This window comes from Trichinella spiralis (assembly GCF_000181795.1).
Source record: "Trichinella spiralis strain ISS 195 chromosome Unknown Scfld2, whole genome shotgun sequence".
Taxonomy (NCBI): domain Eukaryota; kingdom Metazoa; phylum Nematoda; class Enoplea; order Trichinellida; family Trichinellidae; genus Trichinella; species Trichinella spiralis.
The window spans coordinates 8,582,121-8,597,552 of NW_003526941.1; the positions used below are offsets into that span (position 1 = coordinate 8,582,121).

Consider the following 15,432-nt stretch of genomic DNA (forward strand, 5'->3'; position numbering starts at 1 on the left):
GATAGACACTTGAAAATCCACACATTACTGTACAAAATTCACTGCAGGCCTATTCACAGAAATGTAAATGTTCTGTCGCGCGTTGAGAATTTCATCAATTGGCACCGCGAGATCACTGATTATAAAAAAGAAAGATTATTTATTTCTTTTAACCAAATACATTACAGCGATGCGAACTTTTTTGTACACAGTAACACGAAATGGTTGGTGGGCAATATGGAAATGTTCAACAACATAATTCACTGCTATCAATTTGCTAAGAAAACCTATCGTTGCCGTATCCCGAAGCGAAACCAACAATTACTTAATTACTAGACCAATGGAATATAATTCAGTGGGACAGAAAGAAATTGTATTTTTAAAAATAAAAACTGAACGAAAGAAAACTAACAAAGATTAAAGTAAGATTTAAATAAATAAGCCATTCATAAATGAACAGATGCTGTTGAGGTGATCAGAAATAATAAGAATATACTAAAAGGAAAAATTGAAAAGTGAAAAATAATAGAAAAACTATCTATCGATTGAAGAAAAGAAAAGAATAGAAAATCGCTAATTGAAAAGTGAAAAAAAACTAGATATATTATCATACATACAATTAGTAGAACTGACCTATTGGAGTGAAATCACATGCTGAATCTAATAATAGGAAATTGAAAAAAAAAGGTTCGCTTCCTTTTTCAACGGCAGTCAGCGGTGAACACCATCAAGCTAAAAAGACACGATGAAACGACAAAAAAGCTATAAAGGCTTCATCTCTTGAATTTGTTTTATCAAATAAGCTTTTTCGTCATTAAACTGTTCGTCTTCCGTTCGATCGGAATGGAATTTGCTCAAAAATTCCACCAGACGATCACGATTTCTTATCAAAATATCAGCAATAGGTTTGGGTTTAGCTGGATTTGCAACAAATACCTGAAGAAGAAAAAAACAAACCAAACCAAAAAAAATAGCAAATAGCACAAATTGTTAATATTATTATTGAATTATACTTTGAAAACGTGGAATGCTTCGAATTGGATACTTCTGCTGCGTTCGATCAGAAGATTCATCATCAATTTCAAATTTTCAGGATTGCTAATGTATCGAGTCATCACGTTGAAATTGTGCCTATCTAAAAGCAACTCGCCAAGCAGCTGAAAAGAAATCACATATACACAATTCAACAAAACAACAATAAATGCTCTTTCTTAATACCTTCAACGACTGTCTCCTCGTTACATAATTTTCGGAATTGAGCAAATGTTGATAGGCCTCAAAAAATCGATCATAATTCTGTTCAAGAAATTCTGCACACAGAGCTTTGTGCTTCGTGATCAAATCCTAAAATACGAAATAAACGTTGATGATTTTTTTTAAATCATAATTTTCTCCAGTGCCATTCCGAAAGTTTATTCAATCATGGTGCATCGAAAAATTAATAATTATATTATTTACAATAGCATCTATTCACAATTTTGTCATCACATATTAACACAAATTTCTAAAACTTGACAACATTAATGATGAACAATTTTATTTAGAAATGGAAAAAAAGGAAACTGTTTTTTTCCAATATTGGATTTAACAAAACAATTATAATAAAACAACAATTAGTTTACCTTGAACGTGCTAAAAGCGTCAGAAGCTACTTCAAATGTTGACCCTTCGACATAGGTAAAAAATCTGTATGTTTCTTCAAAGGAGAGCAACATGCGCGCCAATGGTTCGTGCCGAATACATTCCCGAAGCATACTGCCGCAACAGAGTGCAATTTCGGACACTTCATAACTGTAATGAATAAAAAGAAAAAAAATAAATGTTAGCATTCATACATGCAAGTGAAGCAATTCATGAAAAATTAGTATTCGAATTCAAATTTGTCAATTCTAGTTTGCACCATTAGCAGCAAAAGTACAATTATGTAATGAAACGTCAATTTTAATTAACAAAGGAAAATCTGAAAATCGCATCACCCACACTGAAATAAACATGCACAAAATTTATACAAAATAAAATTATTTTGTTTTCATAAAAGAAAAGATTTTTTTCCATCTTCGAAGAAAATAATTGAAAAAGCAAATCGTTATTATTCGTTTCGCTTATTTACAATTGTGAACGTAATTTGTAGTATAGAATAATTACTTCAAAAGTAAAAAAAAGAAATAATAAAAATTTTGCATTGAAAATTATGAAATAAAAAATTTTTTTATGAAAAAACGACTTTAAAAGAATCAAAATGATCTGTAAAAACAATAAAAAACAACATTGAACTGAAATGAAATGAATGCACGTCGAAATGGTACAGTAGAAGAGACAATCAAGTTGTTCGAGCAACTACTGCACATTCGATGACCGAATTGAGATTGAATTGAAAGCAGCAAATTTTACTATTAGCGAGAGTGAATTTTCCATTTCGGAGTACAATAATGACATTAATTATGTAAGTGAGTATTTAAAAATCAAACAAAACGAGGAGACATTTCGTCACGCGAATGCGTCACAGGCGCAATTGGTTTCGGCGTTGTTGGTTGGATAGAGCGAAACGCCGACTACTACTCATCACACACTCACTGACTTGCATGCACAATGGAAACGCTGTTTGGCGATTGATCAAACACACACACACACAGAGACAGACACACACAAGCTGTTCAAAACTTACCCTTTAATAAGTGCTACGAGAACTTCCGGCTTGGCACTCAGGTATTCAACCGTCGGGCTTCGGGTGCCAATCTGCCTTCTGAGCAGATTGTTGAAAATCAATGCAACATCTTTTTTCGACTAAAAACAATTCACCATATATCCAAGTGCAAGTGCAAATCAACAAACGCCTCCCTCGCGTGCGTTGAAAAATACTTATCGCATCAATAATACTTTGCTGATCAATGCTGAACAAATGAAAAACAACGCCAATCAATGTGCTTACAAAATTATTCCACCACAAATGAACAAACTATCATGACCACCACCGGTGGCGGTATTATATTGAATTTTAAAATCAAAATAACAAACACAATGCAAAAATTGAATTGAATCAATTACCTCAAAATCGAATCGAACCAAATTGTTCACTAGCAACGGAAGCAGTCCGCAACTGTAAGTTTCTTGCGCAAGTTGGGCAATCAGTTCGGTCTGCGGTTCGCTGTCCCCGCTACCGTACAGGACCGCTTTGACTGCCTGTAAATTTCTTGCCGCCTCTTCTTGTGCCTTGATAAAAAAAAATAAATAAATAACAAGAATATCGCCGCCGAGTGAAATTATCAAAAATTCCAATTCCAATGAAAACCTCAATTCGCATACTTTGTCCGACTTCTTCTCGCCGCGTTCCAAAACGACCACCGCATCTTTCAACGATTTCACAATGTCTGACGGGTGTTTTTGCGACTTACCAAATAAAGGCATTTGAACAAAATTATAAAAAAAACGCTGCTAATGCTATTCACAACACTCCTCACCAGCGACAAAAATAACTCAATTTAAAGATGTCAAAAAATGTCAAATCAATCTCTATTACCTGATGCGAGTCTGTTTTCAAGAAAAACTGTGAAAACAGTCAGAAATAACCGCTTCAATGAATTACAGTATTTTCTTTGCGATGCTCAATTACACTGGCATACTGTAATTGTCATATTGGAAAACTTGTCGTCGGTTGATTGGAAATTTCAACAATGGGACCACTTATGAACTAATTTGATAAAATAAAAAAAAATAAATAAATATACGTATATATTTTTTCACTTTGAAAACAAAACAAAACTGTGCATACCGAATGCTGTGCCGCTTGAAATCGTTCCGCACACGTATGACGCCGAAACTTTTTCATTTTTCAAAACAACAATAAATCAGTTGTTTTTTTTTCTTGAAATTTACACGCATAAGTTTGGAATTTTTTTTCAAATGTTTGCTTTCTAATCGATGAATAAAAAAAAGGGGTTGGAGGGAGGTGCGTTTACATTTGCACAACCGACGCCCCTTTTTTTTGTGTGCACATTTAGCCAAAGTGACGAAAAAAATCCCAAATTTCAACCATGTTGCACTTCGTGAATAAAAATGCAAAACGAATAAATGAATAAAATTTATTTTGCATTTTTTCCCAGTTAATATCAGCCATGTTTTCTCGTCTGAAATGTCAATATTATTAGTAGGCGAATAATAAACAAACACTTTTCACAATCGATCAAGCCATGAATAAATGCAACAATAAATAAAGAGCAATGAATGAACTTGAATCATCATCATCATCATCATATTGGAGTCAGATGATGAAATCAACAATTAACTTTGAATATTTTTCTAAAAGTGAACAAATATCGTCGCCGCAGTAAATGACAACAATATGCAAACTATAATTTCCTTCAACAGGTAGAAAAAAAAGCTGCATATTCTACGAGAAAAAAAGCAGATCTAAAAATAACAAGAATGTGATCATTTCAATCGACTCCCACTGGTCGTCAGTGTGTGCGTGTGAAACGTTTTGAAATTGCGCTTCGAAAACTGACTGTTCTTGTCGACCGAATGTACTTCGCCGCTTGTTCGACTGGTATTGGTGTTCGAATTCAACGAAGCGGAATCCAACAACAAACAGCTGTTCACTGTTGGGAAACAGCCACGCCCTTGCTGGTGGTGGATCAGCTGCTCTTGACGCAGTTCTTCGTTGCGTCGTTCCATTTGTCTGGTCTGTTCACTGATCGCCAGCAGGTCCGGCTTGGACAGTTCAACGTATTCCGTGGTCGGACGTGGTCGGTTGGCCGGTGGCCAGACGAGAAATTTCTGCTGTTCAACCGGCGACATTAAATCAACCGTACACCAGTCGTCACAGTCGCTGCTGATCGAGCTGCTCATGTTGAAGCACTGACCAGTGTTGTAGCCCAAGTGGCTAATTTTGCGGTATTCTTCAAGCTGCTGCAAGCTTCGTCGAAAACTTTCCGGAGAATTAGCATAGTCGTCAGCAAAGTAGGTGGAACGTCTACGGTCCAACGAAAGCAACTGGTCGAAATCGTCGGCCAGAGATTCACAAGAACCGCTCGGTGAATTGTTCACCGACGGCAGACGTACCACTCTGGCAAAATTGCCACTACCCCAATGAAATCGTCCATTCTTTTCCATCTTGAAATTCCACCTAATTGTGTTGTTTGTTCTTCGTTGGGTTTTTCAATTTCAAAAAGTGAAACCAATTCCAAGAAAGATCAAGTCACAAACTACATCATCATCACCATCATCATCATCATCATCATCATCATCATCTACTTCTTCTAATTCTTCATCCTCTTGCCCCTCCTCCTCGTCGTCGTCGTCGTAGGCTTATTGGACGTCGCTGTGTGGTCATAGTTTTGTGGAACATCATTTTGAACAATTCTTTACAATTATTCGAATAAACTCAATCTTTACACTATCATCAATTCAGCGATCGACATCCAATCTCCACTGAGATTCATCGACCACAGCCAATGATTATGTCCCAATCAAGGGTAAAGATTTCGACAGGCTCAAACGATTAATGAGTTCCACTGCATCTCAGTCACTTGGACGCCAAATTGCCACTTCCGCTAAAGTATAGCTGTCAAAATTTCTTGGCACACAGTTAAGCGACAATGCTATTCTGTCAAGCTAGGACGAAAATGAACTGCATTCAACTGATGGATGCATCGATTACACACGAAGACATCAAATGTTTCGAAATAAGTCTCATTTCAAATTCACTGGTCAATCAATAATAATCACAGCATCAGAACTTCACTAAACTCTCTTCAAACTGCAATTCTTTCTGCATCATGCATTTTTCAAGTTAAGTTGGGCAAATTAAAAATACAATATAACCATTGAAATATTTCAATTGCATTCGTCATTTCATCAACAAATTCAAACCAACCACGCAATATATATATAATAAACTGTGCGCATAACCGATTAATCACTGCTCTTCCACTTGACAACTCTCCTCCTCAACGTTTTCATCAGTAAAAAAAGTGAATTTTAAATAAAAACAAAACCATAATAATTCTATTCATCCAATACTTGCAGCAGCATAATATGCAAAACTTGCTAGCAATCTGCCATGAGAGAATTTTAAAATTCCAATTTACTATACAAACTGCTGAATAACAATGAACTTGCTTTGAAATTTATCCTTTTCTCACATGAGAAAACAAACAGACAGAAACCAACTGATAAAAAATAATAAATTACTTTCAAAAATTTTCTCCAATATTATTCGAATAAATCAAAAACTTCATATTTTCACAACAAAAGTTTTATAACTACTTCTGCTCAGTTGTAGCATTTAAACAAAAATAAATAAGCTGAAAAATTTCCCTCTCTATATAACAAATACCGAATATTTCAATGTGGAAAAATAATATATTTAAATTTCACAGAAAAAAATCTACGCATACCAAACCTTATTCGAAATATTCAAAATTATCTCAGTTATTACAATACAAAAAAATATTTCTCAAAACAGAATTTCTGCAAATTTTAAAATATTTTCCCATTTATTACATTTACTATTTAAGCTCTGCTGTAAAAACTAAAACTGTAATGTGCTAGTGTAGAACTCGTGTAGCGCATGATCAATGTAAGAGAAACGCACTTTTGACAAACCCAGTAGATGAAAAAGAAAAACAAACACATGCACAAAATTAACATCATCTGCTGTGCAAAACGTAGTATTTATCAAAGTATAATTAAATATAAAAAAAGAAAGAAATTCACTTACTTTTATTTATTTAAACTTTCTGCTTGATTCCTGACGAAGGTCGTTTCTTACTTTGCAATTTGATGCTGATGAAAAGAAAAAGCGCCACCGCCAAAATAAACCAGTAAAGTGTGAAATCAGAGATCTTGTTGAATTTGATATTCATCGTACTGATCATATCCAATTCTTGAAGGACACTTCTATTGTAGACTTGCTCAGGTTGCTGATCTCCGTAATATTCAAATGGACGACCAGCACCGCTTGTAACATCACATGCATTCATACCAAGACATCTCAAATAGGAAACGAGCACTAAACTTGCAAGTGAAGTAGTCCAAGCATCACATTTGTCTACAAAGATAAGAATAAAAAATTGATCAGTACTGTAATATAAAACCAACAATCGAAATTCTACCTGAACTTCCCGCAGAAGTGTAGCACCCGCTTTCGTGCTGACCGTTGATAAGTAAAGGAAGCCAACTTAATCGAAGAAATTCATAATAACCCAAATGCCCACATGCAAATTCTATATATATGCAAAAAAATATACATGAAATCTTCAAAAAAGAAAAATTAATTAAGAAAGAAAACTGTGAGCGTACGCATGGCCAAGCCCAAAGGTTCTTGCTTTTCAGGTTCACGTCGGGCGGTATATCTATTTTCGAGTAAATAAAATAGATTTGAGCACAATTCGGTTCGCAAATCGATAAGGCCATCACGGAATTTCAATTCACGAAGATGATTTTGCAACGTCCGCAAACAGTTTGCCTGAATGGATTGTGTTGAAGATAAGGGAAAAATTACAGATACAATTTAAAATGAGAAACAAATACCACTTCAAATGCAACTGTCAGCAAAACTCGACCAACCAAATGAGAACACTGCAAACGCTTTTCGTGCAACAAATATCGATAACATTCCTCAGGTATGTCGTCGCATGTCCAATTGCAGCTCTGGTCTGTTTTCGTACCTTTGCCATTTATTTCCGAACACTTCATCACCTGATTCAGCTTCGATACGCAGTTCAAAAATTTAAACTTCAATATTTCATAGCTGTCGCTTGAAGTATCACCAGCTAGTTCTGGAGATAACTGGCGCCAACGACGAACAGGCTGTAAATTCAAACGCTTTGGGAAAAATGTAAATTGGCGAGAAAAATACTCAGTCTAAAAACAGAAATGAGAAATAATTTTTCTCTTGTTCTTTTCGGCTAATAAAATCGCACCTTTGCAAATATTTCAGCATCTGCTTGTCGTACGCAATGCACCTTTCTTTCTGCTAACAATGAAACATTTTCTTGCAATTTGATCAGATCATTTTCAAATGCACCGCGGATAAAGTTGCTCTCTTTCAAAATTAACGGACTTTGTCCTAATAAGATCAAAAGAGAAAAAAATAAAATGCAAAATTACGGAAATTAAATTTTGAGGCGATTGAAATTGACAATTACACCAACTAACCTTCGATAAAACGTAAAGCAAACAAATCTGGAGATGAGCAATTCTTATTTTGTGACGAATAATATGATACAATTGATAATAAAGCTCGGATAACCAATTTTGCTAAATTATTTGAATTTGCTGCCATCATTTTACCGCCAAATTTTCCCCTTCTAGAATACAAGAGAAACACGGTTATTTTTTTAAAAAGTAGGTACAAATTTAGAAAATCGAACATGAACGTTTAAAATTTCAGCTGATATTTATAAATTTATAATTAAAATTTTCAAAACATTTCATTAATTTAACTTATATTGAATACATGAATTTATATGAAAATAATAAATTTCAAAATTTTTCAAATATATTACGGGTCAAGGGCAGCTACAGTATGCAAAATCTTTACCAAGCAAATGTAGCAAAGCGGATCATATATACGTATAACTGAATGCAAGTTCAATGCAATTTTTCAGTGTATTATTTCGAAATTTACACGACAATTCCAAAGTTATAAAATGTTACCTTAATTATCATATATAAATATATTACTGTACCGAAAGAATTGGCGCGCAGACTGCTCGAAGTGATGGCATCGCTTGTTCCATTTCGTTTTGGCCATATTTCTGGAATAGTGAGTTTATCGCTGAATTCTGAAGAACGGTAAAATTAAATAATCAATTATGCTGATGTCTGATGTTAGCAAACAACTTTTCATGTACATTTTTTTAGGTTGATAATCAGCGCTGGTGAAGATGGTCAAATTCGAGCATGGAAAGACTTCGAACAGGAAGAAACAAGAACATACGATATTACTGAATGTATCACTGCCGTTGCTTGTTCAGTATGAATTGCCGTCTGTGTTTGTTTTCGACTGGCTTGACGTGAAATCGAAATATTTTTCAAGGGAAATCGTGCTTTTGTCGCAACTGAAACGAATACCGTAAACGAATACAATTTACTTAATGGAGAGTTCGTATGCACCGTGACTCGTTGTTCTCTTCCAATTACCAGAATCGTCGTTTCGCCCACAGGTACCCATATTCTCGTCTCCAGCTGGTAAGATTATTACATTTCTTACTGTTGAAAAAAGTTAATATCGCGTTATGATTTTGCCTTTTCCAATGATACGGCTGAAAAAAAACAGTGAAATGTATTTTAATTCAAAAATTTTGTTCATGTTTTACAGTGATTTCACGGTAAAGTATGTTAATGTGGAGGACAAGTCATTCACTTCTCTGGAAGGGCACGGTGGCCCTGTGCTCAGTGTCGCGGTGGATTCATCGGAAACATACGCCGCTACATCTTCGTGTGATAGCTGCTTGAAAATATGGCGACTTTCGGATAGCCAGTGCATGAAATCCTTGCCAATATTGAAAAGTTCTTCTGAATTCAGGTAGGTATCCAGACTGATGGTTCATTGTTGGCAAATATGGAATAAAAATTTCATTTCAGCTTGTCAGATCCAATGCTTAAAATAGACTGGTCACCAAATTCCAGCGAAGTAAGACTGACTGCATTATGAGGGTTACTTTTTACTGATTGCATTGATACTATTTCAAGCTCTTGGCCGTTCCATCTGAAAATGTGGTCAAACTGTACACCAGAGAATCTTGGAATCTGAAATCGGAGTTGCAATGTGAAAATGTAACAAGTGTAAGAAAGTTTGACATTTGAATTAAAATTCTTTATCACTCAAACTACACATTACCGAATATTTTCATTTCCATTCTAAATGAAGTTTATGTTTTAGCCGTGTAGTATCTGCGTGTTTGATCCGAGCGGGAAAATGCTAGCGGCGGCTTACATGGATGGTTCATTGTGTATATACGATGTCGTTACGTCGACTTGCCTTTTCAAGTAAAACTTCTCACTGCTGGTCTTCTTTCAGCCGCTTGTTAGCTAACTTCAGGTATTTCCATATTTTCCAGAGAAACTACATCGAAAACTATGGCCGATATGATTTGGAATACATTTGAACAAGACTCGTTGTTGCTGGCCGATATAGAAGGTTGCGTTGGTGTGTGGAAAAATTTGAACAGTACAGCAGCGAACGAAAAAGATACAGAAACAGCTTTATCAGTTGGTCGTAAAATTGCTATAATTGACGACGAGGATTCCAAAGGTAGAGAACAAATAAATAGAAACTTTCACAATCTAAAAAAAAGAAATGATTGAAATTTGTTTTTGATTAAGATTTCGATCTTGGAGCAATAAAATCTCAATTTATGACGCAGTTGAGCGAAGATGCCGGTACACCTGCTGCTGGTGGTGGTGGTGGTGGAACAGCAGTGGTTTCTGAAGAGCAAATGTTGCATATTTTTAAAAAGTGGGCAAAATCGACAGAACTGAAACCGTTTGCCTCTGCTTCTACACCTCTCAATCATCAGAAACGCTATATGGTAATTTTCTAATTCATGCAATTAATTACTTATTGACATTTCTTTTCTCTTTTCTTCAGAAATGGAATGCCTTCGGAGTGGTGAAACAAATTTCCGGTGAACTGGACGGTATAGATGTCGAATTTCACGATCCGTCTGTTCATCATTCTCTCCATTTTGATAATGCAGTTACGGAATTTTTTGCCGGAGATCTATCCGATGAAGCGATAGCATTCGCCTCTGCGAAAACAGCCACAAATAACAGGTACATGTGAAGGAAACAAAGAGAAAAAACTTTTTTTTTTTAAAAAATAAAATTGTTCAGTCAAATTTTCGTCGCTCATTTCGCTTCTTGGGATGCTTCGAAAGAATGGTCGGCAGATTTGCCTGAATCAGAAAGTATTGAAGTAAAGTTTTTCCTTTCTGACACATACAACCAACCATACTTTATACCTTTATCTTTTTCAATCGTAACATTCAACATCTGCTGCAGTGTTTGTGCATTGGCAAAGGTTGGGTTGCGTTTGTGTCCAGCAAATTGCTGTTGCGTGTCTACACATTGTCCGGTTTCCCGTTGTGGACTAGCTGTTTAAATGGTTCCATAGTTACCATGACTGCAAGAGGTGAACGACTGGCCGTCGTTTACAAAGAAGGAACAAGTACTTACTTATTGGTTTATCACTTACGCAAGCATGTGGCGTTGAATGATATTTGTTTGCATAAAAATAAAAATAAAAATAAAAATTCAGCTTTCATCGGTCAACAAGCATCGTTACGTTGTTCCTTGTACGCTCTCAACTGGTCCACCGAAAGTGTAGGAGACAAGATCCAACTGCTCGGAACTTATGCAGTGGCGTTGAGCGCTGGAGCCACTCTTACTTGGCTGTGGTAAGTTGACAAATTTCTTTCAGTATTTCCAAAAAAAGCAACCACATTATTCAATAATAAATAATATTTACCCCATTCATAGCGTGACAGAGAAAGGAAATTGTTGCACAGCTGATTCGAAGGGTACAGTGCGCATTTTATCCGGTGGTATTTGGCTGTTAGCTTGTGATTTAACAAAAGCGGTAACACAATTTACTGGCATGGAAGAAGTAAAGAAAACGAAAAGAAATTTTTCAGGCTTACCACGTTTACGACCATTTGTGGCCAGTAGATGTATTGGAATCGTCGTGTGAAGTGCTCTGCGTCCCTTGCAACAAGTCGTTGTATCCAGCTTTTGCTCCGAAGCCTGTGATGGTTCAAGTGAAGTGGAATGTGGATTTGTGCGATTGCAATTTGGGCAGAACTGAAATCGAGCAGCCGATAATGATTTCTTCGATCCAGAGCCGAGTTTTGGCCAACAGCGAAGTCGAACTGGAATATGCTGACAGGAAAGAATTGTTGAAAACGTTTGCCGTATGAAAAAGAAAAACTTACTTTAATTTTTCCACTGTTATGAATTCCATATTGAATTAATTGAATGCATCAATCAATATTGTTAGATCGCATGCAAAACGGAACGATACGCCCGAGCGTACGACATTGCATCTTTAGCGTCGTGCAAATCGTTGAAAACGTTCATCAAGTATATTCGTTGAGATTGTGTCTCCTCACTGGTGGAAAATGAAATTTGCATTTCAGATATGCCAACGAGAACAGATGCAAGCTGTTGGCGGAAAAGCTTGCTCGCCTGTTCGAACAGAAGCAGGAGCTGTTGGAAAGAAGGAATACCAAAAAACAAGAGCAAGAACAACAACAAATGACGATAACAGCACAAAATACAAATCAACAGTCAACCCAACGATCAATTGTTATTCGAACCGTGACAGAGAAACAACGCCAACAGCTACCGGCGTTCACTTCAACACCATCTTCAACTTTGAGTTCGCTGTCCTTCATGCAGGATGTGAGCATGACGGATGCATCCGCCGCTACTGATTTGTCAGACGTGACGTCATCTTTGCTAGTGCCCAATTTCAAAACACCAACCAGTCGAAATCCTTTCAAAGTGATCGTCTGTTTTTTCGCGCGAAATTAATGACAATAAACTGCTCTATTTCAGCGTACCTCTCAAAGTAGCAACACTTTTACCGACGATGGGGAAAGCATTTTCGACAAGTCAACTCCAAAAAAAAGACTACTCACCAAATATGATCAAAAAACAACTACAGCAGTAAATTTCAAAAAAAAATTTCAAATTTCAAAACTTTACATCATATATATATATATATATATCTGTATTTGGTGAATACATCTATTTTACATTTCAGGAAAAATCTCAAGGTAGCAACAAAAGTAGCAGCAAACAAACTTCACTGATTTCAACATGGTCATTGCCGACAGAAAGTGAAAATCAGTTTTCGCAAGATTTGTTTGCCCCAACTGAAAAGAAAACAACTCCAATATCACTCGACCAATTCAGATATACGGAAAAGCATCAAGCCAGCGTGAAAACGGTGGAACCATTTCCAGAATGGATGGAAAATAACAAAATTATGTTGATGGAAACTTTTGGAGGTGATTCAACGGACAACATGTCGTTTACACAGTTCGCTTTGAAGCAATACAGGCATTACAAAGATACTTTGTCCAGTCAAGACAAGTGAATGGGATTCTTTTCTTAAAATAACTTTTATATATTGATTATTCCATTACAATAAACAATATTTACAGTATAAGTTCACGACTACTTGTACTAACAACATCTACCTCTATCGCAGGTTGACTGACTGACTGACTGTCACTCTATAGCTTCTTCTCTTATTCAGGAAAACAATAACCAAATTTAAATAACATCCTGATTACCAAAAAATACCTTGTCTTTCAATGATTATCGACGAAATTGAAAACGTGAAATCTTACTGTGTTAATAATTAAAAAAAATCGTACCTGACAAAATTACAGTATGCTACTGCATTGGAGGTGTAAGTGTGGGCAAAACAAAATTTCAGTTGGACGAAATATCTTTCCTTTTCGGTTCATTTCAACGCGGAGTGACGTGATCCTTATACTGCCATAAATCAAATTGGAAATGGATTTTGTCAGGTTAGTGTTTTTTTTATGATTCGAATCTTCAATTTTGCATTTTCAGTCGATAATGTTCCATTGTTTAGAGATATGATGGTTTACCAAGTGTCGCCACCTGAAGAACCAGTAGTCTACACATTTAGCTGGCAGTTTTGGGTACTTCTACTGTTGTTCATCATTGTCACGAACATAATTTTAACTTTGCTTTATCGAGCGGTTTGTAAACTGGTGAAAATTACGCGCCTAAAGATTGTACAATCATTCTTCAAATCTACCAACGAATGCACCGAGAATTTACAACAATAGCTGTACACACACACATATATATATATATACATATATTTGCTAGTCGTATATATATCGTATGCATTTGTTGAAATAAATTTCAAAATAAAAGAAAGGACAACAAAAAAATTATACCTTTTTGTTTCAATTGAAAAGCAAGCATAAGCAATGTATAAGTGTAATAATAATTGCACGCACTGTACAATCGAATAGATTAGTTTACATGCGCACAGTCATATATAATCATGATCAATAGCGAATATACTTCTAAGAAATGTACATTTCCACACAACTGTTCATCATAATAAAAATGATACCTCTAATGAAAAAAATTTATCGCCTGAAAAAGTCTACCGCCGCGGATAAGAATTCACTTGGTCGATCCGTATGCACCCAATGACCAGCTTCGGCAATGCATTGAAAGCGTAATTTAGGAAAAAAGTTCAACATGAACGGCACATCTGCGGGTCTGTGAACATTAAACAAAAATAACATCGAAATAAACTGAATTAAACCAATACGTAAGAAAAGGATAAATTTTTATTCAGCGAACAATCAATGTCAAAATGAAATCAAACCTTGCTTACTTAACGTAGTCTGAACGTTTGCCGTGAACAACGAACGTGGGACCTTCAAACATGTTTTTCGATTCTACCTCATAGAAGAACATTTGCTGCAAATTATTTTCAATAGCACTGATGTTGAACTTCCACACTGGCTTTCCATGCTTGTCCAACATCAAACTCGTTAACAAGAAATGTGTCATTTCAGCATCCTAAAATTAACAGCACTTTTTTTCTGTTTCTCGCCAACAGCAGCAAAATTTAACAATTTCATGAAACAAAATGAAAAAAAAACAAATTAATTAAATTTAAATCAAAATCAAATAGCATACTTGGATCACCGAAAACAGTTGCTGATAGGCAATCTTCCTGGCTTTGGTTAAATCCATCTGCGGCAATTCGCACTGATTCAGCGCTTTTAAGCAAAGTAGTACCGTCTCTTGCGGTTGATCAATTTTCTTTGGAATCATATCTTCCAAAAGCAATTTGCCCAACAGTGATGGCTGATTGGAGAAGAAAAATCAACAAATACAAGCTTTAAATTGTGAATTTGAAAGAAAAATCAATTTCGCTAATTTTACTTGACGCAGTGCCAAATGGGCCGCCACTTTGCCTCCCATACTGTGCCCGATGATTCCAAGTTGGTCACCGGCAATATTTAAATCTTTGATCAACGCGATCACGTCGTCGGCCATCTCTGGGACAGTCATGCTCCAATGATGAGGACTGTCGCCATGGTTTCTCAAATCCACAGCGAATACCTGAGCTGCGTCAAAGCTACATCGAACCGGTTAAATGTTCAACAGTCGCATTTGCATACCTTGCGATTCAATTTTTGACTCAGTGCGGCGCTCAAAGAACGCCAATTTCCTTTGTGGCCAAATAAACCGTGCAATATAATAAGAGACCCTTTTGAGCTGTCATGTCGACCGAAATACGTTTTATACGCCAGAGGAAGACTATAATCACTGAGCATTACAAACATTTCCATTACATTTGTACAAATAATGTCAACAAACCCATTAGTGCTGCACCACCTCACACTGCATAAAGCGTGTATGAAAAGCATCTATAACTAG

General features: G+C 36.0%; 6 protein-coding genes across 6 annotated transcripts; 1 reads left to right on the forward strand and 5 right to left on the reverse strand.

Annotated features, from left to right (window-relative positions):
* Nucleotides 1-24: 24 nt before the first annotated feature.
* On the reverse strand, nucleotides 25-2,327 carry Tsp_06942 (conidiophore development protein HymA). The gene is made up of 7 exons (XM_003380746.1): nucleotides 2,273-2,327; nucleotides 1,930-1,960; nucleotides 1,602-1,770; nucleotides 1,198-1,323; nucleotides 1,002-1,136; nucleotides 800-915; nucleotides 25-115 (listed from the first exon to the last, which is right to left on the reverse strand). Exons 1-7 carry the CDS (start codon nucleotides 2,325-2,327, stop codon nucleotides 25-27), a joined length of 723 nt encoding a protein of 240 aa, XP_003380794.1.
* A 313-nt stretch (nucleotides 2,328-2,640) lies between these two features.
* On the reverse strand, nucleotides 2,641-3,384 carry Tsp_06943 (protein Mo25). The gene is made up of 3 exons (XM_003380747.1): nucleotides 3,217-3,384; nucleotides 3,025-3,189; nucleotides 2,641-2,763 (listed from the first exon to the last, which is right to left on the reverse strand). Exons 1-3 carry the CDS (start codon nucleotides 3,382-3,384, stop codon nucleotides 2,641-2,643), a joined length of 456 nt encoding a protein of 151 aa, XP_003380795.1.
* A 1,023-nt stretch (nucleotides 3,385-4,407) lies between these two features.
* Tsp_06944 (conserved hypothetical protein) lies at nucleotides 4,408-5,088 on the reverse strand. The gene has a single exon (XM_003380748.1). It carries the CDS (start codon nucleotides 5,086-5,088, stop codon nucleotides 4,408-4,410), a length of 681 nt encoding a protein of 226 aa, XP_003380796.1.
* A 1,619-nt stretch (nucleotides 5,089-6,707) lies between these two features.
* Tsp_06945 (hypothetical protein) lies at nucleotides 6,708-7,392 on the reverse strand. Its single transcript, XM_003380749.1, has 2 exons — nucleotides 7,268-7,392; nucleotides 6,708-7,059 (listed from the first exon to the last, which is right to left on the reverse strand). The coding sequence occupies exons 1-2, from the start codon at nucleotides 7,390-7,392 to the stop codon at nucleotides 6,708-6,710; spliced, it is 477 nt and encodes a 158-aa protein (XP_003380797.1).
* Nucleotides 7,393-9,090: 1,698 nt separating this feature from the next.
* On the forward strand, nucleotides 9,091-13,203 carry Tsp_06946 (conserved hypothetical protein). The gene is made up of 18 exons (XM_003380750.1): nucleotides 9,091-9,146; nucleotides 9,302-9,508; nucleotides 9,568-9,616; nucleotides 9,676-9,768; nucleotides 9,866-9,972; nucleotides 10,044-10,237; nucleotides 10,309-10,514; nucleotides 10,574-10,758; nucleotides 10,819-10,900; nucleotides 10,987-11,152; nucleotides 11,243-11,378; nucleotides 11,464-11,590; nucleotides 11,619-11,894; nucleotides 11,981-12,063; nucleotides 12,120-12,492; nucleotides 12,541-12,651; nucleotides 12,749-13,080; nucleotides 13,152-13,203. Exons 1-18 carry the CDS (start codon nucleotides 9,091-9,093, stop codon nucleotides 13,201-13,203), a joined length of 2,835 nt encoding a protein of 944 aa, XP_003380798.1.
* Nucleotides 13,204-14,123: 920 nt separating this feature from the next.
* Tsp_06947 (abhydrolase domain-containing protein 11) lies at nucleotides 14,124-15,344 on the reverse strand. Its single transcript, XM_003380751.1, has 5 exons — nucleotides 15,174-15,344; nucleotides 14,935-15,114; nucleotides 14,686-14,856; nucleotides 14,378-14,565; nucleotides 14,124-14,259 (listed from the first exon to the last, which is right to left on the reverse strand). The coding sequence occupies exons 1-5, from the start codon at nucleotides 15,342-15,344 to the stop codon at nucleotides 14,124-14,126; spliced, it is 846 nt and encodes a 281-aa protein (XP_003380799.1).
* Nucleotides 15,345-15,432: the final 88 nt, after the last annotated feature.